The sequence below is a fragment of the Strix uralensis genome, chromosome 8 (assembly GCF_047716275.1).
Source record: "Strix uralensis isolate ZFMK-TIS-50842 chromosome 8, bStrUra1, whole genome shotgun sequence".
Taxonomy (NCBI): domain Eukaryota; kingdom Metazoa; phylum Chordata; class Aves; order Strigiformes; family Strigidae; genus Strix; species Strix uralensis.
Genome location: NC_133979.1, coordinates 32397706 through 32424851, shown reverse-complemented (window position 1 = coordinate 32424851; position 27146 = coordinate 32397706). Strand labels below are relative to the sequence as shown.

The 27146-nt window shown below is 40.7% G+C and overlaps 1 protein-coding gene across 17 annotated transcripts in view; it reads right to left on the bottom strand.

The window, feature by feature from the left end:
- RC3H1 (ring finger and CCCH-type domains 1) overlaps positions 1–27049 on the bottom strand; it is a 67974-nt gene extending 40925 nt beyond the window's left edge. For 7 of the 17 annotated variants that reach the window (XM_074877028.1, XM_074877033.1, XM_074877037.1 and 4 more), the window contains exons 1-2: positions 26876–27049; positions 3269–3632 (exon numbers count right to left, since the gene is read on the bottom strand). In XM_074877028.1, the coding sequence (XP_074733129.1) occupies positions 3269–3499 (231 nt within the window). In that variant the 5' untranslated portion in view covers positions 3500–3632; positions 26876–27049. Of the gene's footprint in view, positions 1–3268; positions 3633–9608; positions 9628–13643; positions 13783–26875 lie in introns of those variants that run through there. The other 10 variants (XM_074877035.1, XM_074877036.1, XM_074877038.1 and 7 more) reach the window with 4 other exon arrangements.
- Positions 27050–27146: the final 97 nt, after the last annotated feature.

Below are 27146 nucleotides of genomic sequence, written 5' to 3'. Positions count from 1 at the left end.
TATTTCCAGATCTCCAGGAATAATAATTCTCACCTTCCCCTTACAATCCTTCCTCCCCCCCGCCATCACCTTATGTGGCTGAACTTATCTATATGTGGGCTGATTTGCCCGACCACTGCCTTCCAGAACAGACCCTGTAACCACTGTTGATGTGTACCACGCTGCGCTGGGGGAGCAGGAATTCAAGTCTCTGCAACAGTTAATTTTCACATCAAGGGTGGCTATAACCTGGGCAACAGGTTTCATTTTTGGAAAGGGGTGGGGAGAGGGAAGACTGAGAAACAGCCTGTAATTCGAGAAAGAAACCAATTCTTTTCACCATAAAGTGACAAAACCTTCACAGAGAGAGAATGCTATTGTTGGAGAAGTAGGTTACTGCTCTCTCGGGTGACTGTGATAAATTTAGTACATTTTCCCCAGAAGTACAGTCCTGCTTATTTCACCCACTGTGCCTGCTTGAAAGCCAACCAAGGCGACTTGCCCTGGAATCCTATCACAGCTGCCAGTCACAGCAGAATAGATTTGTTTCTTCAAACTGCCTGGTCTCCTCCTCTGCCTCCAGCGAAAAAGCACTTAACACTTATAAATGTGTGAACTTCTCAGAAGACTCCCCAAAGGGAAAAGAACAGTTTGTTCTTCCCCCCCCCCCCCCCCCCCCCAAAGCTTTAATTGTGTTGTACTGTATTTCCTTCTAAAATGAAACCTGCTTTTTTGGAATTTATCATTTAAAAATAAAGTATTACACATCTCCACGGACTCAGATTAAGGTGTACAGGGGATTGGTGGAGATTAGGGGATGTTAATGACACATACACCCTCCTGAAACTAAACCAAGAAGTAGAACAAGAAAATGGGCTTTGTTTCACTGAAATTGATGATACTACTCATGCTTTCTAAGTTGGCTTGCTGCTTGCAGATGATTTTTGTTGACATGTACCAAAGAGAGTCCACCTCCTTAACGGGATAGAGTTCAAAATTACTGTAGTTCCTCTACTTTTTTTTTTTGGTCTTTAACCAAGCTTTTTTTCTGTAAAAAGGTTAAAAAAAAAAAATGGCCTTAGAGACACTCATGAAAAATAGCAACTGTTTCCCTGTCCTTCACAGCAAAGTAGTGTACTTATTTTCTAGTACTCCAAAGGCTGGTAAACACTACAACAGGTGCCAGGAAGGGAAAGGGAAGAGAAAGGAGGGTGAGTTATACTGAACACTGATCTCATTCACATGCTCATTGAAATTAGGAGCTGGGGGGAGGTGGTGCAAATTTCTCTTAAGGGGGAATTTTGTCAGTAATAAAAACCCAGCTAAGATCACAGATTGTTGTTTAGGTAACAGAATGCAGTGAGCAGCATACACTGCAGGAATGAGTGGCAAACGAGGGGAAGGGAATACTGTATCTTTTGGTGGCATTTGCAGCTTTAAGGTCACCATGAAACAAGGTCCCATGAATCTCAATCACATAAAAATTTAAGACATAAAAAGAAGCACAAAATTTATGTCATTAGTTCAAAGTCAGAATCTAGAGCTCAGTGCACTCAAGCAAATACAATACTACCATAAAGCCACTCTTCCTTCTTCATACCTCACACACATATGGATGAAGAGACTCTGGTTGGCTAACTTGCAAAACCAGAATAAAACTCTCAATTACCTGTAAGAGGCAGGGTGATTTTCCATCTCGTTCCAGAGGATCTTGTTTTTATGGAAATTTTAATTCAGGCAAAGATGAAGTTAAAGCTATCACATAGCTTCTCACAAAGCTTAACAAATGCACACAAAACAACCAAAAATGCAAGAGGAAAAAAGATGTTTATCGTAAGTGTGGACATTTGGATATAGCTGGAACTATCACAGAAACTCCAGAGAGGAAGGAAGAAGATATAAGGGAGAAAGCGAGTTACAATATTTATTTATGGCATCACCCACAGATTTCACACTGCTTGGAGGCTCTTCAAAGATGGTGCATACGTATATCACAGAAATGGGAGCACCCAGCCTCATCACCCTCTCCTGCAGAGCAGGATGAGTCACTTAGCCCAGCCAGAAACACAACTCAATTTTAAAACTTCTGATATAACTTCTATGCCATACACCCCAAAAGAACAACAATAAATTAGCTGTATTACTTGATAAACCAAAAAAAGTGACAAAAACATGACTGGATCTCTAGGTCCCAGTACCTAATAAAAAGCATCAGAGCATCTTTCTTTCTTCCACATCTTTTAAAGTTCCTCTAAAACATAGCTGTTGCCCTTTCCCTGAACTATAGGTCTCATTGAATTTTCTGTTGCCTCCAACTTCACTGAGCCCAGATGTGGAAGCAGATCTAAGGAAGACAATAACCCCTCTATGATAACTGCATCCCGTCTACATTTTTGTTCCTCACCCCTAAGTTTGACATGATTGTCCTTCCTCACCCCAAGCCCACAATCCTGTCCAGCCTTGGGAAGTGTGGGTCACAGGAAACCACCAGTGATCTAACCATAATAAGCTTATGCCAATTTAAGCCTGTGCTGCAACTGAACAGGGCAATCCTGCTTTCCACACATCGCTGCCCCTTTCCTCGGGCTGCCACCAGTAGCAGTGCTGCTAGAGCACTCATCTCCATCAGAGCACCAGTCCAGCTGACCTCCCAAGTACCTGCTCCAGCAGAAAGGGGAGTCTCGGGCAGGCTTCCCCCATTCACATACATGGATTTAGATTAACACGTCAGCTCAGGAAGTTCCAATTCCAGAGCACGGTTTCAAGTTAGACAGAAGGCAGCATATAGGCTGCTACCAGAGGGGTCTGTTCCACATCCCTTACTTTCCCCTCCTGCTTTTGGGACAACCAATCACAAGTCCATAGGGTCAATATGGTAAAGCAAGTAACCTACCACAGAAGAACGGCTTCCCAGTGGACAAGCTCACTGATCCAGTTCAACCTTTTGGCAGAGCATGGCTAGATATGAGCAAAGGAAGAAGGAAGGGAACAGAACCAACCTGTTCTGGTGACAGCCCACAGTTACACTAAGTTAGACGTAACACAAAATCACAGTCAGCAACTGGTTATCATGATTTGAACTGTTGTTCCAGGCACCTCTACTACAGCACGTCAAAGGTCTAAATCCTGTATTCGTCAAAGTCAGTCTACAAAAAGGTAGATGTCTGCTCTACACACCATTAACAATGAGTCATATTCTTTATTCATGACTTGTCCTCCTTAGAGAAAGAAGGAAAACAACACAAAAACAGACCTTTTTTTTTTCAAAAAAAAAAAAAGGCACCCATACCTGAGCACCCACTAGTTGCAGCAAGGCTGTGTTCACAGGAAGGAGTTCAATGTCTGTATTGATAGTGGTCTGGTCAAAAGGGCATGCCTTACGGTGGAGCTTGTTGAGGCACATCTTGCAGACAGTGTGGCCGCAACCCAAGCTGATGGGCTTCCGGATTGTTTCGTCGAAAGTCTGTGTGCAAATCGGGCAGGAGAGAAAATCCGTCCATTGTGGAGCTTGTACAGGCATTGCTTCAGGAATTAATTGACAAGACAAAAATCTAAAGCACAGATTCCACTGGAATCAAAATCTTTGAAAAAAAAGTCTGTTTGTTTTTAAATATCTTCTGTAAGTACAGTCAGCACATAGTGTGAAACATAACCTAGAAGAAAACAGAAATAGAAAGTTACCATTCTCTACTGGAACAGGCATGTAAAACCCTTTGCGCTAGGCAAATACCACTTGTAGAGGTATAGCTGAACTAGGAGTGCAGTTCTGACGTTAAGTAGAGGACTGAGTCATGACTTGCTTTAATTCCAGTTAGTCTCTGGCACTGGAAAAGTGCCACTTAAAACCATTTCTGCTGTTATGCAGCTTAAAAAACCCCAGTAAAATCAAGATAGTTATCTATCTCATTGAAGTTATAAGACTAATTAGCTTTTAGTTTTTATGTTCTCTTTTTTTCTTTACAAATGAGCCAATTAATATCAACTAGATTTGAATTAAAAAAAAGACAATTTTTGAAGGGCTGTTGTGCTTATTCCGCTAAAACAATTTTTTATGGTATTCATTGTGAGCTTTAAATAATTTTGCTTAGACAAGGCTTCATCCAAAACCTATATCATAAGCAAGCTTTCTTCCGAGTTCAGTGGGCTCCGGATTGGCACACAATGACTCCATGGAAACATGTGAGCTGCCACAGTCTCAAGAAGAAAAGGATGAAAGGCTCAGGGTACAGTCAGACACCATCCGGATGCAATAGAGCTCACGCACATCGCTAGGGCATACTACGTACTGCTACTACAGCACCTTCACGCAAGCTGATCTGTACAGAGCTGCAGAGCACCACATGGACTTATCCGGGCACATCTCCGTTACCCTCGGAATCCCATCTATTACTGGCTATAATTCAGCATTGGTAACTCGCCCTCAGTCTGCCCACCAAGCAGCTTCATCCTTCAAGAGCAGGAAGAAAATTTCTGGAAGCCATTTGGGACTGGAAGAGTGACAACTGTTTCTCAAGGACCCTTTTCTAACCCTGATTTATACCATTCATTGCCTGCCTAGAGGATATACTGACAGAGAAAGTAACATCTTCAGTGCATTTAGAAATTACACTGAAACCCTATGGTAGAGAACCTGGAAGGTCTTTATTACTTGGCAATTTTGAATCAAAATGCTAGGAGGATCAAATGTTACTAATTATAAGGGAACGGAAGGTAAGGCATCCATTTTGGACAAAATAAAGAAATAAAAGCAGAACTCCACATGTGAGGAGAAATATAAAAGAATAGACAGATGAAGTGATGTGAAAAGTATCAAAAGGAAAATTGGTAATAAAAAAGTTTCTGATGTCTGGCTTACTTTCTATCACCAGTGAAGTTAGCAAAAAAACAGCGCAAGTCACACAGATTTATTACCAAACAGATTTTTCTATATCAAGCAGCAAAACAACAAAAACCCAAACCACCCAGGCATGTTAGTTTTTCTTTTCCACACACCACTGGCTTAGGTTTCATACAAGGAGTGTGCACTTTCTTGCTAATATCTGTTCAGAAAGCTCTTACATAAGCAACAACCTCCAAATTAAAATTTAAATCTCAATTCTAAGTAAAGGCAAAGAAAGAGATGCACAAGTCCTAACTTGAAGGTTTCAGAATCAAAGCATTTTAAGACAGCAACAAAAATCTAATGCTAAAACAGAGACTCTGAAAAGCCTCAGGCTTTTGTTCCAGAGTTTAGTGTAATGTTCACAGTTAACATAATTTTGCCAAGGCAAACAACGAAGAGTTACTAGTTAAGCTTTTAGCCATATTTCATCAACGAATCATTAAAGCTTAGTTCTAAAGGTAATGAAAAAAAAATTACTTCTATCTTCAAATGACAACGTACAATGCCACACAACCACTGTTTACCAGCCAACAAGGAATCAATAAAAAATAAAAAAAATTAAAAAAATCAATACTACCCAGACAGGGTGGTACTGAGAAAGAGGCACTGCATGTGGTTAACCCTAACACCACCATTGCACAACTCAAAGATCTGCCAAGGTTGTTCAGGGTTCCCCCCAAACGACCTCTTGAATAGCAAACCAGTAATTTTTTTCATCTTGTCAGGTGACAACCAAATCATTCCTATTACTACTGTACCATCAACACCCAAATGAAAACATTTATACATTTAAGTTACTTCAGTGAGCTAACTTCCCAAAACATACAGGAAATTTATTTGCAAGCCTTCCCCCGCCCGCCCTTCACTGTCCCCTTTATATATTTTTAAGTAAATCCTGGTATCGACTATGCCAGCCAGAATCATTCTTTGTAAACCAAATCTGTAATAGAAATCACCTTGGAACTCCACAAAAATCCTCTGCAAAGAGCAGTACACAGCTTGATAAATCAAGCGTATGTATTGCTGTGCTATGAAATACCATTTCAGGTTCAAAATTTAAGAGCTGAATCATATTGCTTCCTTTCTACCACACTCGTATTAAAATATCTACCAGCAATTTCCCAGACTCATCTGCAATTCAGAAACAATTTGAACAGTCTGTTTCAAACACTGATTGCTAACCAAGCATTTTGGAAAAGAGCAGTTTCTTACTAACTGAGGAAATCTAAAACCAGAAGCTAACATGCAGCTGTACCATCAACACTAGAAAGTAGATGTGGACATGGAGACTCCACCATCCCAGGCTCTGAACTGGAGAAAAGAAGTTGAACACAACTTTAATATGAGTTAACTAATTAAAAAAAAAAAAAAAATCAGAGACATGTTGTTCCTACCTGCACCTCTGACCACTCCAGACAACTGGCGTAATGAAATAGATCATATTTATTTACAGTCTCAACAGTTGAAAGAGAAGTTTTGGAAGTCTGGGGAGGGAGGGAGGGAGTAATTAGTGGCATCCCTGATCCTTTACCAAGGCATGTCCTAAAAGGCCAGAAAACAATGGAAGCAAAGCTTACACACCAGCACAGCTCTCAGAAGGGTCCTAATGGGCCCAAGCCTGGCATCGAACTGCCAGAATAGAAGGGCACATCACACATGAATGGAAACCCCCAGCCCCAGCTGTGAATATGCAGTCACCAGAGAGGCACATTTCACCAGTGGGTGACAGCTCCCCCTTACCCGTGGTGGACTTCTCTCCTACCCCTCATTTCACCAGACTCTGCAGCGCCTGTGGACACGTACTGTGGCCTAAATGCCAGAGGAAGGCCACAGATAGCACTCACAATAGAAAAATACGGCTGGGAGAAACGTCAGGAAATCATTTATTTCAGCACAGTCTAACTGCTGGAACAGATGGCTAACTGGCTTGATCCAGCCAACCCTTTCCCCACAGGAGAAAAGAATAGCTGTTTGAACAACAAACCCTGCTCTGCTAATAAATCTCCCAAGCAGATCAGCACAGAACTGCGGAATTCCTCCGGTCCCACGTAAGATGGGAACGGCATCACAGGGACTGACGGATCACGAGCTGCATGCACACAGGCTGGCACCAAACCAAGTACTGCTGCTTCTGCCACAGCTTTCCACATACATGATCCAGTTTTCCTGCTGGATCTTCAGACAAGGAAGCAGAGTCAAGCACTGAGGTACAACATAAATCTCTCCAGGCACCAAGCATGCAGATGGGGTATACACATAAGAAGGGAAGCTGGGAAAGATGTGTGCCTTTTCGCAAGGTTTGTGACTTGCTATGACCTTGGAAATAACTGGAAACAAAATATTCTCTAATTTCAAGGAGCTACTTTAAACAGAGATTACAAACAGCAACAGCATAATGGAAACAAAGTTTCATTATCACAGACAGCTATTGGAACCATCACTACAGAAGGAGAACACTTCCTTGTACAGATAAGGTAGGAAAAGCATATTCACACTTTCATGGTACAACACTCTTTTTTAAAAAATGTTTCTCTCCAGCATTATGCCAGAGGTGAGCAAAATGCATAGAATGCAAACATTTATAAAAGACATACCCCATTTAAATAAAATCCCCCTCCCCAATGATATTATGACATTTTTAACCTACCCTCTCAATTCACTAAGTATTTCACCCTGTTAGCTTGCAACACTTTCTACGTCCACACACACACACTATGTGCACGATTGAGGAAAATAAAGATATGCCAAAACCCAAGAAAACAAAAACTTAAAATGACACGTCCACAGTACATAAACTGGAAGACAAGAAGCTGTAATTAAGAATGAAGATGCCCCAAGACATAGACCTTGAATACTACATTGGCACCAGACAGATAGATTTCATTATCTCTGAGTTTGAAAACATAAAATACCTGTATGCAAGTCTCCTCCTGCTGCTTAGCCCTGCATAAGCTGCTTTTAACTGCAGCTAGAAGAACCTGAAAAAATTTCTCCCTTCTTCTGGGCCCGCCCCCACCCCCAAAAAAATCCTTGAAATTCCATCCTTCAACCCAGACTGGAAATGTCACGCTGTAATCAGATCAGTGACCTGTCTCCTCTGGGATCCTGCCAGTGCTTCAGAGAAAGACAGGATCCTTCTATAAACCACCGGGACAACTGCTCAGTACTTCATCACATTCTTATTCTGCCTGACTACGACGCAGAGGGGTAACAGTCTCCTGTCCAAGCTGCGGTATGTCCGTGATGGCCAGAGCCTTCCATGTGTAGCTAGGAAGCTTTGCGGATTCAACCCTTGAGAATAAGATGTTTTTAAAATGCAGGAGACTTTTGTACCAATATCCATTGGCATGAAGTTTCACACATGACGACATACAGGAAAACTCTTCAGCTTTCAGTTAAAATTCAACTCCCTTTAAATTAATCGCACTCTCAGAGTCCTTTGGTACAGGGACCAAGTGTATACTGGCTTCTCTCACAAACATGTTATTTGGACCTAAGGTGTACTAGCACAGACGTATCATGTGCCACTTCGTCATGCACAAGCTAGCCCTGATCTTTCCCAGCAGCAGTCCGCAGTAAGTCATGTTACAGTCTGAGGCAGATGACTCAGCACACCTACGGGCACCCTCTGCTCAGTTTCTGTCCTTTCAGTACATACAGCTCAAGAGCATTGCCTGCTCCTGTGTTTCTACATATCTCCCTATGGCATTTCACTACACTCTTCTTACCCAAGCAATGTCATCATCTTCTTGACATCTGAAGATCGTAATTCTGAATAATAGTAATGTTTATTGTCTGCTTTTATTTTAGTCCTGAAGCTGTTTCATTTTTGCTGAGTCTTACTCAGAAATAACCCAAGCAGAACTTCCTGTAGCAGTTAGCAGTGAACACAGAAGTAAGCCTATTTACTGCAAAGCTTAACACTATAGCAGCTCCTCACTGCCAAAACAAACTCGGGCTTGCCAACTGATCTGCTCGCGGAAATACAGCTCTTGGATAATCTATAATTTAATCTAGTAAAGAAAATACCATTTCATTAATTCTTTTTAAGACTCTTACTCCTTGGTAGTAACATACACATTTCTGAGAAAAAGTAACATAGCCAAAGCTGAAGTTTTCTCTCCTGGGACACTGGTTCTGTGATACATTAACTACTTCAAAACCTCTCTGACACTTGAGATTAAAAATAAATCAACCACCTAAATGGCATTAACAGATAATAGTAAACCAAATCCTAACTAATAAGAATTACCAGATACCCACAGGGCAATCCTACCCAACAACTGGATTCCTCCATACTTGTCTAGTGCCAAACAGGCATCGCTGATTTTCACCAGTGCTTCCCAGGATCTACTTAAGTTTTCTACTCCAGTGTGCTCTGTGTAATAAACAGCATTTCTGAGCACACTTCAGTATCTTTCCTCTCTTCCCTGAGAAGAAGCGCAGGACCTAATACTTTAAGAAGTCCTGAATTTCATTTCAGGGAAAAATTGACCTGACAACCCATGGGAAACCCTGACCAGCCAAAAGTAATAGGTTGTTTTATAGAGACTTGGTTCTCTAAAGGCATGCTGAAGCTACACACACAAACAGCCCATACTGCCAACTTCACAGTTCACAGAAAAGGATAAATCATACTAGATGCGTTTTCCATATCCCGTTCCACAAAATAACCTCTGGAAAAATTAAAGAGAGAGAAAGCCCACGTCTGATCAGAGAAGAGTAGGAAGAAGAAAAAGCTTCTTACCTCTGCCCAAGGAGCTCCATGAACAACACATACAATAAACCCAGAATAGTATTTCCGACAGATTGAGATTTCCCCCCCCCCGCCTCCTGTTTGCTCTCTGAAACTTCGCTGTACAACATCAACTGACGGCAAGTGCTTCACTTCCTCATTCCTCCTCCGCGCCGCGCGCATGCCTGCTCCCATACACGCTCCCCAACACCGCTGAACACTTGCCCAGAAGACAGAGCTCTGTAACAAAAGAAATTCCCACCCAACAGCAAGTCCTGGAAGTTTGTGTGTAACTCATGTTCCCACCCTGCTTTCAAAGCCACATAAACACCAACAGGCTTCAGTGGCCGTATAGTAAGTCTTTCTTTTTTTCTTTTTAAAGAGAGAGAAAAATCACAAACGCCATCAAAATTCTGTCCCAAACTCGCTGAAGCTCAGTTAAGTAAGTTTCAAGATTTACTTTCTCTTATCCTCAGTAATTTTTGACTGTGAAAACAAAGGAAGAACTTTATCTATTTTCATGCAGAAGTCTCTTTTTTGGTAGTCTGTAAAGTACCTTAGGAAAACGGGGCCAGTTAAGGACAAGATGTTATCCCTCATTTGAGGCTTCCTGGCTTGTAAAAACACAAGGGAAACAAACACCCCAACAAACCACCAACATCACAACTCTACCACAGTACCTCCCCAACAGAGGATCTAAAAGTCATTCACAACATCCTGTGAGGCAAGAGCTAATGTCTTACTACAGAATGGAAAACCGTTAAATAAAGTTATTTATCCAGTGTTTCACAGGGAAAAAAAACTGGAATGAAACCTAATATATTATTTTCTTGACCTCTTATTCTTACTCAACATTCAATCATGAGTCTTGTACCATTACGGTCATGAATGTTAGAAGACAACATGTGTAGAGGAAGCTTAAACCTCCCTGCTCATACCCCCCAAAACATACAACCTGCACGTGGCTCGAACAGTAAATTCTTAGGGGAGATATACATGACTAACTTCATAATTTCTAGTTGATATTATACATCCCTTTCGGCTTATTTAGAAGAAAGGGGAAGTGATCAACTCTTAATAGTAAATGGTTTCATGATCTACTACCTAGTAAAATTTTTCTACCAATCATAAGGACTCCCAAGCCCACTGATGATTAAGTCTAGGGACTTAATAGCAGACAAGTGTGTCTAGAATATGTTCCTTTCAAATTAAGAGTTCTTGCATTTGTCAATGCAAATGACTGTAACAGTAATACAATGATTAAACTGGGATTAAAAATCAAGGAAGAACCAAATAGATTAACACAAGAAAGGCAGAAGCCACTTAATATCCACAAGAGTTTTCAGAAAAGAGGCTTTGGTTCAACTGATGAAATACGGAGGAGCTATCAACCCTGCTCTCGAGGAGGCAAGCAAATCATTTGCTTTTCCCAGAAGCAGATACGTGTTTGAACACTCAAATAACCACAAGAATTGCAACAACTACAAATCTGAAAACTAGAGCTAATGATCAAGCAATTAATATGCCCCTGAAGAATTATATTCTGACATTATTAAGTCTGAGGCCTTTTCCAAGGAATTGGGAAAGTTAAAAAGAGGACATTTCCTTATCCATACCAGAAGACCAGAAAAAAAAGGTTAAAGTTTGCATGTCCAGGAGGACCAATCTCTCCTATGACAGTTTCAGAGTTTATACAAGAGCCTATATTGCAAAAAAGGTTTTTTGTTTGGTTTTAAAAAAGCACACCCACACAACTTCCAGATTTGCTACTGCTTGACATCAGATCACCCATGAAAGGAGCTGTCGTAAAGATAAACAGGACAAGCTTGTAAAAGTCTTCAGGTTCAAGGGTACAGACACACATTACCTCTTGGTGTCAGCCAGAGAAGTCTCTACTCTTCCTTACTTATTCCTTTCTAAGATTTTCCAGCTGAACTGTTTGCCGAGTTGTTTCCTGGTTGAAACTAGCAGCTTTAAACACAGGTCTTAACACAGGTAGGCAGAAATGTGGGTGGACAGCAATTACACAACCAACACATCATTTTAACTGAAACAGGGCAACAAATCAGCCACACAAACAGCTTGTCTAAGTAGCAAGCTTCAAGAAGAGAAAGCAATGGGAAGTATGTAGCATTCTGGAGACTGCAAATGCTTCTGCTGCATAGGCACAGGTGAAAGAACAGGCATCTTTGAGTCCTAATCCGCTGAAGCAATACTTTTTTTTTTTTTATACACCTTTTGGTGATCTGAAGTATCAAAAGTAACATGGCAGTAATAAGACTGGCATCTGCTAATGAGAAACCATATCAGAGATCAAAATAACTAAGGCCAGTATCATTCTTTTCCATGTAGGAATAATCTACAGTTACCTGACTACTATTATAGGCATTTGGCAGAAGCAAAGTAAATTTAGGAAAGGCGGGGGAAGATCTTGTTGCCACTGCAATGTCTTTATCACTTCTTAGACTGAGATAAGTAGACATGAATCATTCATTTAAGACCCAGCAAAATTCAATGAAAGAAAAAGCATAAAAAACCCCCAACCTAACAAAAAATTAGAAAGTGTTGCTTGCCACCCACTCTCCAGCAAGAGCTTCTCTCCCAACTTGATTCAGCACCTCTAATTCTGCTTTGATGTCAGTGACACTACAGCTACAACAACGCTATCACTGCAATGTGAAACAAAGAGACAGAGAAGGGGAGAATTAAAGTCTGGGTGGAGACACTGGTCAAAAACCAGGGAGCTTTTTGGACACCCTCCCACCCACAATACAACCTTTAATAATTTGCACCCCCCTCAGCAAACTTTTGTAAAAGAAACACTCTATCTGGGAAAAAAAATAAATAAATCAATGAGAAATGGCCAAAGCTGTATCTTTTGGGGTGCTTTGTGCATGCATGCTTTTTTGTAGTGTACTATGAAAATATTACTGAAAACATTTCTTTGATAAGACTTACAAAGCTAGAATCAAGTAGTAGTTTGAAGTTCCTCCCTACCTCCTTCCCCTTATGTTCAAGAGTTAGCATTACACTATTCACTCTCCCAAAAATGTTCTTATTTGTTTTCAAACTACCTAGTAGTTTTAAAAAAAAAACCCAAACCTCATATGTCCAAAATTCCAGGTGCAATAGTAAGGAAATGCTGAAATATACTGGAAGAGCAGTATTAAGTGAACACATCTGCTGCTGCCAAGCATAGGAAAGAAGAGGCTTCTATTTCAACGAGTCATTGAAAGTAAAATGTAAATGTAAAGTCCCATTTTACATAGAACTTCACAGGTATTCAGAAAACAAGTATCTTAAGTGTCCATTTGAAAACTCTGTCTCAGAACTTCCTCTTTAGTTTCACCCCCCTTTAATTTCTCTGATTTGGAGGTGGTTTTTCTTGTCACTTAGTAGATGCTGCCCCTGTTTTAAAAATATATGTCAAACAGCTTCATGTTAATAACTGTTTACATAACAGTAGTCTCTAATAAAGCTTCAGTTATTCTATTTACCTTCAAAGCAATTTATTTTGGAAGACTGCACTTAAACATCTAAAAGATCTTTTAATAAAAGGACAAAGTCATCCAAGAGCAGTGAAAACAACTAATGAATTTTTAATCAAAACAACCGATGTAGTTGCTCATCTGCTTGTTTTTTTTAATTCATGAGTTCATTTTAAACATATCGTAATCACAAGAAGGGATCTTTTATATGCTGTATACAAAACAATCTCTAGACTACTGTGGTGCTATTTCAAAAGGCAGTGGAGCACCTAGTTTGCTGGCACATACATTTCATCATAGCAGGAGCTCACAATGACAGAAATTTTTCACCCCCTGAGTCTTACTGTAATTCTATACCCTGTTATACCCTTCTCTCAAACATTTTGAGACAGAATTATTAAACTGTATCAGCTTTGAGAATTAAGCTCCTCTACTTCAGGCACCTGTTTAATCAACCATGTGACAGCATTTCTGCATTCATAAGACACTGTATGGCACCATCAACTTCAGAGAGAAGATGCACATTTGAAAACAGTTGTCAAAACACTGTTCTGATTACCACAACACTGCAGTTGTAACAACCACTTCCAAGAAGTGGAGGTAGGCAGACTGAGGAGTTGCTAGTAGAAGATAATCTAGGTTTTCTCCATTTCTCTCAGATCACAGCTTCAGTCTAGCTGCACTCATCCTGCCTAGAACTAAAAAGAGAATTGTGAAGATTAGTGAAAACACCCAAGCTGTAACCAAGGATCACAGCCACTACTTACAAGCATGATCTTCCAGATGAGATTTAACACTGCAGCAACAGAATCTCATCTCTAATATGGCAGCAGATAACAACCTGCGTTGTTTACCACAAGTTAACATGGGTTAACCACGTTATCCTTGAGAGGACTGAAACATCCAGACTTATGTTTCCATTCTAACACCAATGAAAACAGATAATGAAACTTTACCTATCTGGCATTTTCAGTGCAGTTGCATGCATTGCAAGTCAGAACTGCTTCTCAGAAAGTACTCTCATGCCAGCTCTAGATCTGACACGTGTTGTCTACACCAGGGACTTAAGCTGTGAAAAACCGACCCCTTTCCTTCCCACATTAGCTTTTAACAGCTCCAAAAGCTGCTCCAGCCCTGTTAAATGGTCAAGCAGTCCTGGAAACATAAGGGAAGAGTGGGCGAAGCGCAGAAGAGGGAAACTTCAAGACAGCCTCTTTTAGCATCAACACAGATTTGACAAGTTTTTAGGTGTAGTTTCACGAGCAGCTTATTTGGGCACAACCAGGGCAACACAGATTTTTACATGTCTTCATTAACGGAAGCCATCTCTAAAGTACTGGCTAAATTTTAACATTTAAATGCTATTAAGCAATCGTAACAATGAGACTAACAGTTTAGAACTATGAGTAGGTAAAACAGAATAAGGAACTCAAGCGATAACAACCCGTGGAATTGTTCCTTTATCCTAAATCCACCCTCAAATTACCTATGTTTGAAAAACAATGCTTCACAGCTAGATTTAACGTTTATTGACAGTGAAAGTCACACAAATACAGTCAAAACCATCTTTTCAGCTCATCGCAGTTATAGCACTGAGCAAAGTGCTATCTAAAGAAGATGAAAAAATGCTGTAACAGTCCATAACTCCAAGTTTTCCTACTGCTCCTAGAACCAAGAGTTGCAAACAAAGAAGCAATCATGAAAATGCTACAATAGCTGATACAAAAATAGCCTACAGGGACCAAAGTAAGCCAGATATGCTCCTTTGGCGAGCTCTATAGTAGCTTCACTGGTAATAATAGCAGGAATATTAAGATAAAGAACATAAGTTTCACAGATGACTACTCTGCTTGTTTCCATGACACAGGCTGCAATTGTGTTTTAATAATGTAATCTAGTCTACACTAAAGCTCTGGAGTCACCCAAGGTTAAGAAGCAGCTTGTTGCAGAAATGGCACCGAGCCTGAAGAGTTTCAGCTCTGTTGTAACAGTTGCATTAAAAAAAAAAAGTCAACATACTATTCAAGATTTTCTCCACACCTCTGAGCATGGTTTTGTTGTAAAAATCCAAACACTGTTCAGCACGGACAAACCTGCTCATCACTTAAGCAGTGTTAAATTACCATTCACACAGGGCTTAAAGTCTTTAAATATCAGTAGGAGAGGTCACGCAACTGTTGCTGAAAAGCAGGTTAATTCAGGTACTTCTGACTCAGAATGTAATTGAGCCTCATTTGCTTTAAATGCTACTGGCACTCGGTGATTCAATTTGTAGCACTGCTAAAAAGAGCAGTTCCAGAGGCCAGAAATAGCCTGGGGCAAGGTACTCCTTTTGAATGAGACTTTTCATGTAACCTTCAATTATAAGGGGAAAAAAAACCCAACCTTAAATATTTTGCTGCTTTGCTGTTAGTCTCACTTACCTTCCAGATTTATAAAAATAGCATCTTTTCTTTACAGCTTTACAAGATCATTAAAAACAGTACTCGTGGTTTTAGAGAGTGGAAACAAAAGGCTTAAGTCTCAGGGTTTCCATTAAACACCTACTCTTAACCAATAACAAACATCTCTGAGCTTAACCACAAAAATGAAAGCTGCTTTTTTCCTATTTTTTTTTTTAATATAGCAAACAATGCAAGACAGTCGTGTATAAGAAAAAATCCAAACCTCCAACATCCCACCAATTCTCCTATTGGTAATGGAGAAGGGGTATATTTACTTTTGGCAGGAGCCTGAATTCAAACGGGAAAAAAAAAGAGTATCTTACATCTCTTAAAAGGTTTTGAATTATAACCCTAGTTATAAAAGTTTAAAGTTACATAACTTGAAAATCATCCAAGCAAGAGGGCAAAATATAATAATCCCAGGAAGCTACCTATTAAAAATCCACTGCCAATTTGATGAATTTTGCTGCTCCAGCCTTGTAAAAACAGTTCTACCCCAGACATGTAATTCTATCTTTTCAAATAAAGTTCTCTTAGTTACTGCTTATTTTGCTTGAAACTTGTTCTAAATGGAGCAGTCCATGAAGAGCAATTTGCTCATTCCCAGTTTATAATGCTAAATCTTAAAAGATGTATGCATCTCTGAAAACATATTACAACTGTATAATAGCAGCATCAGCAACTGGAACGATGTAAAATAGAAAAATTCATAGGACACAATCTCACAGACTATTGCTAGAGTTCTATTAGTAGAAAGTATATAGTTCTCCATAGCATGCTGAACTAGTGTACCTTTTCAAAAGCAAATGGTAAACTTCTGTTAATGAACCTTATCCATGGAAGATATGACCTCACACTCACGGAAAACTAAGGACTGGAAGATACTCAGAAAGAAAACAGTAGCTGTGCAGTCCAGCATCTTTGTTCCCCCTTTGGGTGTTTCAACTGCCATTAACAATCTCCTTCTTGAAGTGGTCACAGCCCACCAAGACCTCTTCCTAGACACACCATCACACACTGCTGTGAGACTACAAGTGCCTGAGCCTTCACACGCCCCAACTGCAGTATTACCTGTTCCCGTACCTTGAGAGTAAATCTGATAAACGTTTTACAGTTACTGCAGACATGAACTGCACTGAAAGCTACTTCTTTCTATTGTTTAAATCTTCTTCTTTTAGTCTTAAAATAGAACAGATGCACTTAGCTGCCAATTGCACCTCTATTGCTGCAGACCAAGCCGGGGTAAGTGACAAGCTTTGTACAGGCAGTATTTGCAGGACTCGATCACTTACATTCCCTCTGACTTGTATTGTATAAGCCCCTGATTAAACAGCAGGTATCTAAATATCTGATAAGGCATAGAAAGGGAAAACGGAGCACTGAAACCATCTTACCACCCACGCAGTCAACATCCCTTTACACATTCCTGTATTGAGCCATTCACCGTTTTGAGAATAAAAGCAATGACAGTAAGCTAAAACTGAATGACAAACAACTCAAAAAAGAAAATTCTCAAAATCTATAAGCCAAAGCCACCTGTAACAGCACTACTGAAGCCCTCATAACTGCACGGGGAATTATTTTCTTTAATGTACAAAACCTAAGAGGAACAAAGCATTTAAATGTATTTATTAGCATACTGCAGTCACTGGATTTTCACAGGCTTACTGTCAATTTTCATTCTGTAATGACAGCTCACATACCAGCTTGTCACATCACGATGACTGACTCTATTCCCACTTCTCAAAAGCTATACTAATTCATTAAGGTAATTTCAGAACTTTTCAGATGTGCTTGAAGGAGAAGATTGCTGTCACTCACTTCCCCTTCCTGAAGGCTCCCAATTACTGTCACATGAACTGGCAAATCAAACTGTCTAAGGCTTCCCCCCCCCCCCCCCCCCCATCCTGGGGAAGGAGGTGGGGGGAAGGACAACTAACATTTTTATTTACCAGGTGAATTCATATATTACAGGAACACACAGTGCAATATTTTGGGTTTTTTCCCCTTCAGATTCTGCATAAAAGAAAATACACCTATGATCGTTCTAATACCTAGTGAGTAATGCTGACACCACACCCCGTTGCCATCGTGCAGTGCCTAATGCGATAACCACACCATTACATCCTCAAATACCAATGTATCATTTATCTTACCGATACCAAGTATTTCCGTGGACGCCTTTCTTCTGGTATGTCTTGAAATCATCTATATAATGACCAAGCTTCAGTTTGACAGAGCTCAAATTGTTCTATTCTAAACTGGTCTAGCAAAGCTGAAAACCCACATAAAAATGGCTATGATCATGTAATTCCTCCTCAGAAACACACCCAGAGACATCCCCACCCAGTCCTTGTGTGCTATTTTGTTAGAAACATTTGACTGAGAAGTTCCACTGAGAAAGGAGTGACCAGAAAAGCTAACTACAGATCTCTGCTTGTTGAAGCCACTTAAATGCTTTGACTTAGAAATGAAATATTTCAGCCCTGGTTTTCTATGAACAGAGACTTTGACACTTAATGTAGAATAACCCAACTGATTAATTTTTGATACACCTGGTACAGGAAAAAATGCTAAAAAAAAAAAAAGCCTGAAAGCAACTTGCCAGTTTTCATGTCATTTTATTAGTCCTATTCTTATTCCTTCCTTTTCTCAAACACTAGAGAAAGGAGACAGAAGATCACACATTTAAGGAAAGATGAAAATTTTGCCAAGTATTCCCCCCCCCCCCCCCCAATGTATTCTGCAAAAATTACAGTGCTCGGTGAGAAGACAAGTCTTCTTAACTCTTGTAATAATTAAGAGAAAAATGATAAATTTAGTACAAGTATAACCTATGGAATTTATTTTGCTTTGCAGCCACAAAGCTGTCAAGTCTTCGCTACCAGATCTCTCTCGCTCTAATGAGAAGTCTGCCCTTCTCTACCAGCAGCCCTCAAAACAGAAGGCTGAAAGAGAAATGCTACTCTCAAAATCCAAGCAGGCCATCCAAGGTGACTTATCACAATAGAGGTCCTTAGCCTGGAAAGCGCTGACTGGACTGTTGCCTTTCTGCTTTCTGGTAAAGTATTTAGGAGAGCTTTGCCCACAGCCTTTCACTTTATTATTTCAATAATAAAAATACAAAGCATCTTGCACTCTGATAGAACTTTTATGACTACATCCAGAGTCACCAGTAAAATACTAAGCAGCATCACTGAAGGGAAAACTGAAAAACTACATTTCCCAATGCTTTCTGACACAAGTCAGAACAAGGTTATTCCCAATTCCTCCAGTTGCCTACAGTTATCAATAGGCAGCCTCTTACAAAAAAGCAAAGAGATGAGATGAGATGATTTAAAGGGTTTCCAAACACAGTCAACCTTTACTTTGAGCACCTTTTCTGTGCACTAAATCAAAATCAGCAATGCAAAACAAATTATTCATCTCCCTGAAGATTCTTAACACAAATACATCCTAAAACTTGACAAATGGAATTGATGATTTAGAAGAGAGAATCAGAGAGAATCACGAAGTAAGCTTTTTCAAGTCAGGAAAAGGCTCTGTATAAAGTACAACACAGTAAATAAATAACATAAAAAGGTATCAAAGCAGCAATGTCTTCAGAGAGCAGTCACAACATGATTTAATACACAACACAAACACAAGAGACTAACAATGCACCCAAGCATTAGCAAGTCCAGAAGACAACCCTGACAGCTCACACCTTTTCTGTAGAATCCAACAGCAGCTGGCAACAAACCAGTCACATTTAAAATAATCTGGACTATTCCAAGCAACCAAAGTTTAACTAATTCTCACTTTAATGAATAACATTTTCTTTCCACTTCTTGTATGAATCACCTATAAAGAAGTTACAGTGTCCAGACTTCCATCCTTAACGTCTGGTTAAACAAGGAAGACCAAAATTAAAATTTGCCATTTTAACTGAAGTTTTTTGCAGCACTACTAAGACCTCTCTTAATTAATTCTACAGACAGCCTTTTCACGCAATTAAACAGAAGAATGACTCATAAACAGGAAGGACAGCCCAAGTCATAGCCTCTGGTTTAACTTACCCAGTCCATTCCATCAGGCCAGTTTAGCCCAACTTATTTTTATCTCTCTCTTTCCAAATGTACAGCAACAGCCAAAGTAGTCACGAGGGAGTGCACCATGAACAATGCTCCCTAACTTCTCACCAATTTCAGAGGAAGCAGTGACATTTTGATAGTCCCCACTAAAGTCCAAGAACAAAGAGTCCCACGGTTACTCCATTATCCAAACAGCCCATCCTGCAAGTCTGAATTGTCAAAACCATGGGATTAATAGGCAATGTGCCATCCCTGTTACCTGCATTAGCTAGCTGAATTGAATACCACCTCGTATCAGAACAAAATTTAATTAAAAAAAAAATTCACTTAGAAAGAAAGTAGCTAATACCAGAGAATGAACGATCATTAAAGAACAGGAGAGGAATAAACCATCCTACAAGAAAACCGAGCACTTTAGCAAGCAAAGAAATATTACAGAAAAGTAATTTTAAGTCTGGAAAGGTACATGGGAGAGTGGTATTTTCTTTGTAATTGCTTTAGTAATTTGTGAGACTTTGCCCTGTTCTGACCTGGTTTTGAAACCAAATCCATGTTTTCTTTACAAAGCAAGTGAGACTAAGATTTACCGTCCTTCTGGAGCTGCTAAGAGCTAGTAATTTTCCAGCTTCCAAGAACTTTTGAATTTTAACCTCTATCCACACAATAATTAGTAGCAACACAGGTGACCAATGACAATTTCAGTATTATAATAAACAACTATTTATCAAGATCTTTTGAGTTTGATTAATTGGTTCTGACAAATTACCCTGTTGTAAACAGCAATTTGGTACTTTACATGTAAACACCTGAGCTCCTCAGACATGTCTAAAAACAACTGCCCAAACGCTATGTAAAACAGACTTAATTGCTCTAGAAGAGCTCAAGAAATACCTACCTAACAAAGCTAGAAAACATGTCATACATTAATGACTGTGAAGATTTTTTCGTTAATAGAGGGCAGAGACTGAGACTTGTTTCACTGTATGCATACACTTGCACCCTTTCTTCCATACCTCCTATCTGAAGCAGGACAGCACTTGGCTGTTTGGTACCCCCACACACCATTCGGAGCACTTCAGTGTGGCACAAAACCCAGGCTTGATTTTTGTAAAATTAAATAGGAATTTTACACTGTGAAGCATCACGAACAGAGATGACTGCTTCACTGAACGCATGAGCAGATTTTTCAAGAATTCATTAGCACAACATTCATTTGTAAACACAGAGGAAAATTTTCTACTGAGCCTCCCAGAGAACAGCTTACACTCAGAAACATGAGACCTAATTATCGTTAGGCCTGCGTAACTGCCAGAATTATTAATGGTCGTAAAATAATGTTTATGCAGCATGTCGAGATTTCAGAACGCCAGGTAAGCTGATCAAACTCACTTTCTACTATTTCTTTCAAATTTAGTGGCCATTAATTTCAAGGTTTCTCCTTTGGTTCTTGCATCTTGGAACAGAACTAAAAAAAAAAAAAAAGGGCACAAACGACTTTAGTCTTGCCGTACTGTGAGTACCAGATTCATCAGATACAAACACTGGATAAGGCAGTCTTAACACTTTCATTTGTTTGTACAGTTCCTAACATCAAATAGTACCTGAAGGACTTCCATTTAACAAAAGGAAGGGGGGAGAAAACAAGCTGAAAGAATGTGACTTACAAGAGACATAAGTCAACAGTTTTATTTCGCTCACTTTTGAAGGACATTTATATTACACAGACACTGTAGTAAAACATGGGCAGAGTTACTCATTCAAGTACAACTGCTACAAAAAGTGAAGAGTGCTAAGTCAGTATGAATAATGTTTACTCTAAAAACAAAGCACAGAGAAAGTTAAATGCTACTGAACACTGGGAGTGTTCCACAGAAGTTGGTTTATTAATAAGTAGGTAATTGAAACCATCCCCCTCGGCATGAATTTCAATTCATTTTGCAATACCTTCCCTGATCCTCACTCCTTTTGCCCAAAAGATAGCTCTTAGATTTGATCTGGAGACCAATGCTGTCTGCCACAATTTATCAAAAATAATTAGCTGCAGGTCCCTGAAGACCTTCAGTGCATAATAAAGAGACAAGATCCCTGCTACTCTAGTAGGAGTCTCATTTCAAAACAGTAGATAAGTTAAAAGTTGTAATTGAAAAGCCTTCCAACTTGCTCACCATTTGAACTGCAGTAATTGATAGAAATTATTTCAGGAGGAAGCTCTGAGGAAGACCTTTTGAACCAGGCTACAAGCACTACTCCTCCATCAGCTGATCAGCCAGAACTTGATTATGAACAACAGGTTTAAAAAACAACCATATCTCAACCTTCAAAGCTTATCCTGACAGGGGCCCATAAATACAGAAGCATCCTTTAAAATAATGACATTTGGAATGCCCAGATTTTATGTTAAGATTAACAGCCTGCTTTTCAACAGTAGTTAGTTAGATCACTTTAAAAACACCTATTAAACTGGCATAGTAGAGGGATGAGACAAAACAGACTTGCATTGTTAAAACAAAAACCAAACAAAATCAGGAACCACCTGCAAGATCTAAGTTCTCCCAGACTAGCACACTTCAGGTTACTTCAGCTACTCCACATGCTTTGTTTCTTCAGTTGTCTTGTAGCTGAAGCATAGTGCTACTACAGAAGTCTCAGATTAAACATAAAATGCACCCCCCAAACTCCGAATACTTGGGCAATTGAGAAATAATGTCTTACGTGAAAGATTAAAAAAAAGTGGTTTTGCAAGAAATCAGTAGCGAGACGGATCTCTACAACAAGAACAACATTTTACTCACAGCTATTTTAGTGACTTCAAGGTTGGAAAGAATAATTGCCAATAAACCCTCCAGCTTTTGTAATGCTGAACTCAAGACTCACCTTACCACAGCATTACCCATCTGACACAAGTACTTGTTCTGCGTTGTCTCAAATTACATAGCAACCTCTGCTGCAATCTTTGTGAAGCAAATGAAAGATCAGTTCCTTCCTTCCGCCACACTTGCACTACTTTTCAGCTTAACTGCATATCCTTCATTTCTTACACTGTAAACCAAGAATAATTGAATCCTTTCGTCTGTCAAAACAATCCTCTTCCCTTGCCTCCTCCCAACCATCTCTCATATGAAGATTTTTCTCCATGTTCCTAATAATTCTTTTTTTAACAGTGTAGCTAACATTGTACAAAATGCGTAAAGGCACACAGTCAAGTGATAAAGAGAGATTTTCTGAATTATTATTCTCTATGTGGTTCTTACGCTTCCTGAAAGCCTTTTTCTTCCCCCTCTCCCTTCCCCACCCCGCTTTTGGTTTTTGGGGAAAAAACCCCAACATGCCAAGCAGAAGCTTCCATGTAAAGGTCTGCAAAGGATGTCCTTTTTCTGTGTGAATTAATGTTCAAGTGTTTAGATTTTCCATACGTCAATGGCTGGTGCTCAGGAGATGCTGCTAATTAGACAATATGACATTTTTCACCTGCGTAATGCAAGTGTCTCTCTCACACCAATTTCAAGCTTGAGCCAGAGCCAAGAGCTACTTTCTCAAATGTAACAGTAATACCTGCTCGCGGTTATTCTGCCAGTCCTATGCTAACTATTGAAAGTCTGCCTACATAACATTTCTGCAATGTTTCTGATGTATATAATAAGCCACCTCTACCTGCTGAAAGTTGCCCTAGACCACACGTAGCTGCTGTCCTTCTCCCTGTATTAGAAAGAAATCTCAAAAGGGGACGGGGGGCACCCACCACACTTGCATGAAACACACTCCTCTACAAATGCCAATAGAGCAGTGCACAACTGGAACTGCTTCTAACAACATAAATGCGCAACAAATGATTTAGAAATCTTGATATTTGTCACAAATGTCCCTTCCTTCTCCAGCTGGTAGCACGCAATGTGTTGTTACCGTGCAGTAACAGGAAAGCTGTTTCCTCAAGCGCTCTAACCAGAAAGTCTTTATCTATTTACAATAAGCTAATAGGGCTTTTGCACCTTCTTGCCCATTACGCATTTCCACAAATAAAAAAACCTCATTAGAGATCAGTTAGCCCTTTGAAATGTAATACCATTTCAACTTTTACCGTACTGGTAACCAAGAAAATGAAACCGATGCAGAAGATAACCGTCAAGAGACATTTCTTGAGAAAAACAAGTGGTCGAACTAAGTGATGGGAACTGCACCTATTTCAGCATGCACTGTGGAATATCTCTGTACAGAAAGGAAAGTAACACAACATAAGTAAATATTTGTGGGTTTCTTTCTCAGTTATCATGCGTCCATAAACTTCAGACTGCATTACTGTAATATAGCCTACACAGAATCCTGAAGGTCACACTGAAATTTCAGCTGGTGCAGGATGTTTATATAATAATCTTTCACAACAGAAGCATATTATCTCTTTTTTCCTGTATGATAATGGTTTCATATTCATTACCACGTGCAGTCCAAGGCATTAACTTCAAACTACAAATTCGCCTATGGCTTATCTCTCATGTACTTTGAGTCAGATTTTTTGTTTTGGCCTAACAGCCAATATTACTTGGGGTGCTCCAGCAAACCACCACCTGATTTACTGGATGCAGGAAGAACCACCACAAAACCACCGAGAGTTTCATCTGCAAAATGATTCAGGGAAAAGAATTTTAAACGATCAGCAGGCTTTGCAAAAAATTAAAAAGTTTTATAAAGGGTTATGTGCTTAAAAGGTACCTTATAGTGGCTGCTGCATAGCTATTTTGAGAGGCTTGGGATGTTTGGGAGCCTAAATGCAGGTGAGTTCTTTCCTTCCAGTTCAGCTTTACACTTCATACTGTTTGAAAGCTACGATTCCACAAGTTCTTTCATATGGATGAAACATTTTTTCCAGGTATCTAGCATGTAAAGCATATGATTTCTTGGGTGGAATTAAAAAAAAAAAGGTAATTATCCTTCATATTATTATTTATTATGGAATGGGAAAGGTCAATTCCCTAAGTACCATGAAACACCCTTTTACAGCACGGGTTAGATAGGAGATACAGACCCTAGATAAAATGGGGTGTCAGCCTTTGACATTGTTATCAAAGATGACCACCACCAGCATCACCCAAGACCTCTGAACCACATATAAAGAAATTCAGACAATATGTTTATATACATGCTCACTAAATCTCAGCTTCTGCAATGGTTAATTCAATAAGATTGATAAATGTTTTCCACCAAGATTGCTGGTGAATCACTGGTAACATGGAAGAAGTTTCTAAAAGCAATCCTGTTAATTTCTGTTCATCTGCTGTAGCATGACCACTTTCATATCATAATATACATGTCCTAAAATGCCTATAAATTAAACCCTGACATATTAACGTACGTAATTTCTGGATTAATACATTCATCTGTTCACTGGAACATTAGTTTTTAAAATCATTATCAGCATACAATAATCTCATCATAAATCTCTAAAATATTTTGCTTTAAACTAAGGTAGTCTGGATACAAAGCTGATTAAAAAAACCACCAGAAAACATACAAGTAACTTCCCACTCATTTCCATTAAGGTTACTGCTGCTCAAAAGTGATTGACAAGCACACCACTCAAATCTCTGGTTGTCAAAACAGAGTGTGCTGATGGTACCTGCATTTCTAAATTCCCCTCAAAGCAGCCTGTCAAGCTGTCTGCTTTGACAGAACCTTTTCTAGGACAGGAAGGTAAAGCTATAAGCTATTGCAGGGAAAAGAAAAGGCGCCTAACTGATAACGTCTGCTTCTATTTATGAAAGTGGAAACCATAATTTCGTATCAACATTGTGTATTAATGAAGAAACCCATGGTGCTACTGGTGAAGCTTAGGAATCATCAATAAGGTACACACTCCTCCTAAGAACACTGGATTATTTATACAACTACTAAGTCTCTTATTAGCTTCACTGACTTCAAACACAGAAATACAGACATTTCTAGTTGATAAAATTAACGCCCTCCACATACTTATAAGCCTGAAGGGGGTAAAAAGGGTAAGTTTAGGAACACATTAATTTCTTCTTAGTAGTATTGCTGTCTTACCTAACAACTCTACAGCTGTACGACACAAATAGAGTACGAATACCGAATTTAACAACTGCATTTCTCTTCCAAGCAGTCATTAGAAGATAGCATTGCTAAACCAGTTACGATGATTAAAGCAGCTCCAAAACAGCCCAGGTTACTTTGAAGCTTTTAATCATTTTTGCAAATTTTTTTTTTCAACTTCGGCCATTTTCGATATAGTAAAAAATACACAGAAAACAGTGGCTACCACCGGAGGGACAGAAGGTTTTTCAATTCACACTTGACTGAAATTAAACAAAATAAAAGAGCTACTCTGAGGAAAAAGGCATACACACATGTAGACAAAATTACACATTCCCAGTTCCTAAGAAAAAAACCGCATCGCTTCCCTGTTTTAAAACGGCACAGGCCTCACAATGGCTTTTGAGGACAAAAACTGACACCAGGACATTCCCAACCACCAAATCACATTAAAATGCAGCTACACCAACACCCCCACTCCCAGCAAGAAACCTTACCCATCCTCGCCCTGTTAATCCAACAGCTAAAACAACGCCAGCGTGAAAAGCTAGTGAAAGTAAGCGGAGTTTCTGTTTGGTTTAATCACGGTTTCTCCCCACGCAGAGGGAGGCCGGGGGCCACCTCGCTCTTCCCTCAGGCGCCACAGACAAAAGAGCGACAAGCCGGGGGCGGGAGGTGTCCCCCCACACCGGCCGTGGGAAGAGGGGGGCTCTGGCCTCATCACCCACCCCCACTGCTGTTCATTTAGCTGTGCCGAGTGCGACACGGGGATGAGTTTTCTCCCCTTTCCAGGCACGCAGAGCCCCTGGAAAAAACAACAGCAGGCGCAGGCCACACACAAAAGCCGCCTGTCCCTTCTCCGCCGTAGCCTGAGGCGATGCCGCCTCTCCCCACCCCCCAGGCCGGACCCAAGCGCTGGGCCCTCCCCGCCCCCCTCCGCCTCCCCCGCACCGGGGACCGCGGTCTCTGCGGCTCCCTCCTTCCCTCCCTCCCTCCCTCCCTGCCCGGGGCGCTCAGAAATCGAGCCCGGCAGGAGCCTGAGGCCTAGCGAAGCAGGCAGCGGTACGGACCCCAGAGGCAAGCGTAGCCCCCGCCCCTCCGCCTCCTTTCCCCGGGAAGCGGGACAGAGCCCTCCCGCCCCCACGGCCAGCCCCATTGTTCCCCTCACCCCAGGCTCTCCGCTCCCCGCAGCCGAGCCCGGCAGCGGGGGGCAGAGGAGACAACGTACTCACCACACGGGCCGGGCTCCCCGCAGCGGCCACCGGCCCCCTCAGCTACGGCACACAGGAGTGGCCGCAGCGCTCTGCTTCTCCAGCACCCGCAGGCCCCGGGGCCCCCCCACCGCCGTCGCCCGCCACCCCTCCACCGCCACTGCCGCCGCAGCAGCGGCCATCTTGTGCGTCGGCTGCCTCCCCTCACCGCCTCCCTCCCTGCCTGCACCGCCTCGCCGCTGCCGCCCGCCCCTTCCTGCGCCCGCCCCGCCGGGCAGGCGGGGCGGGAGAG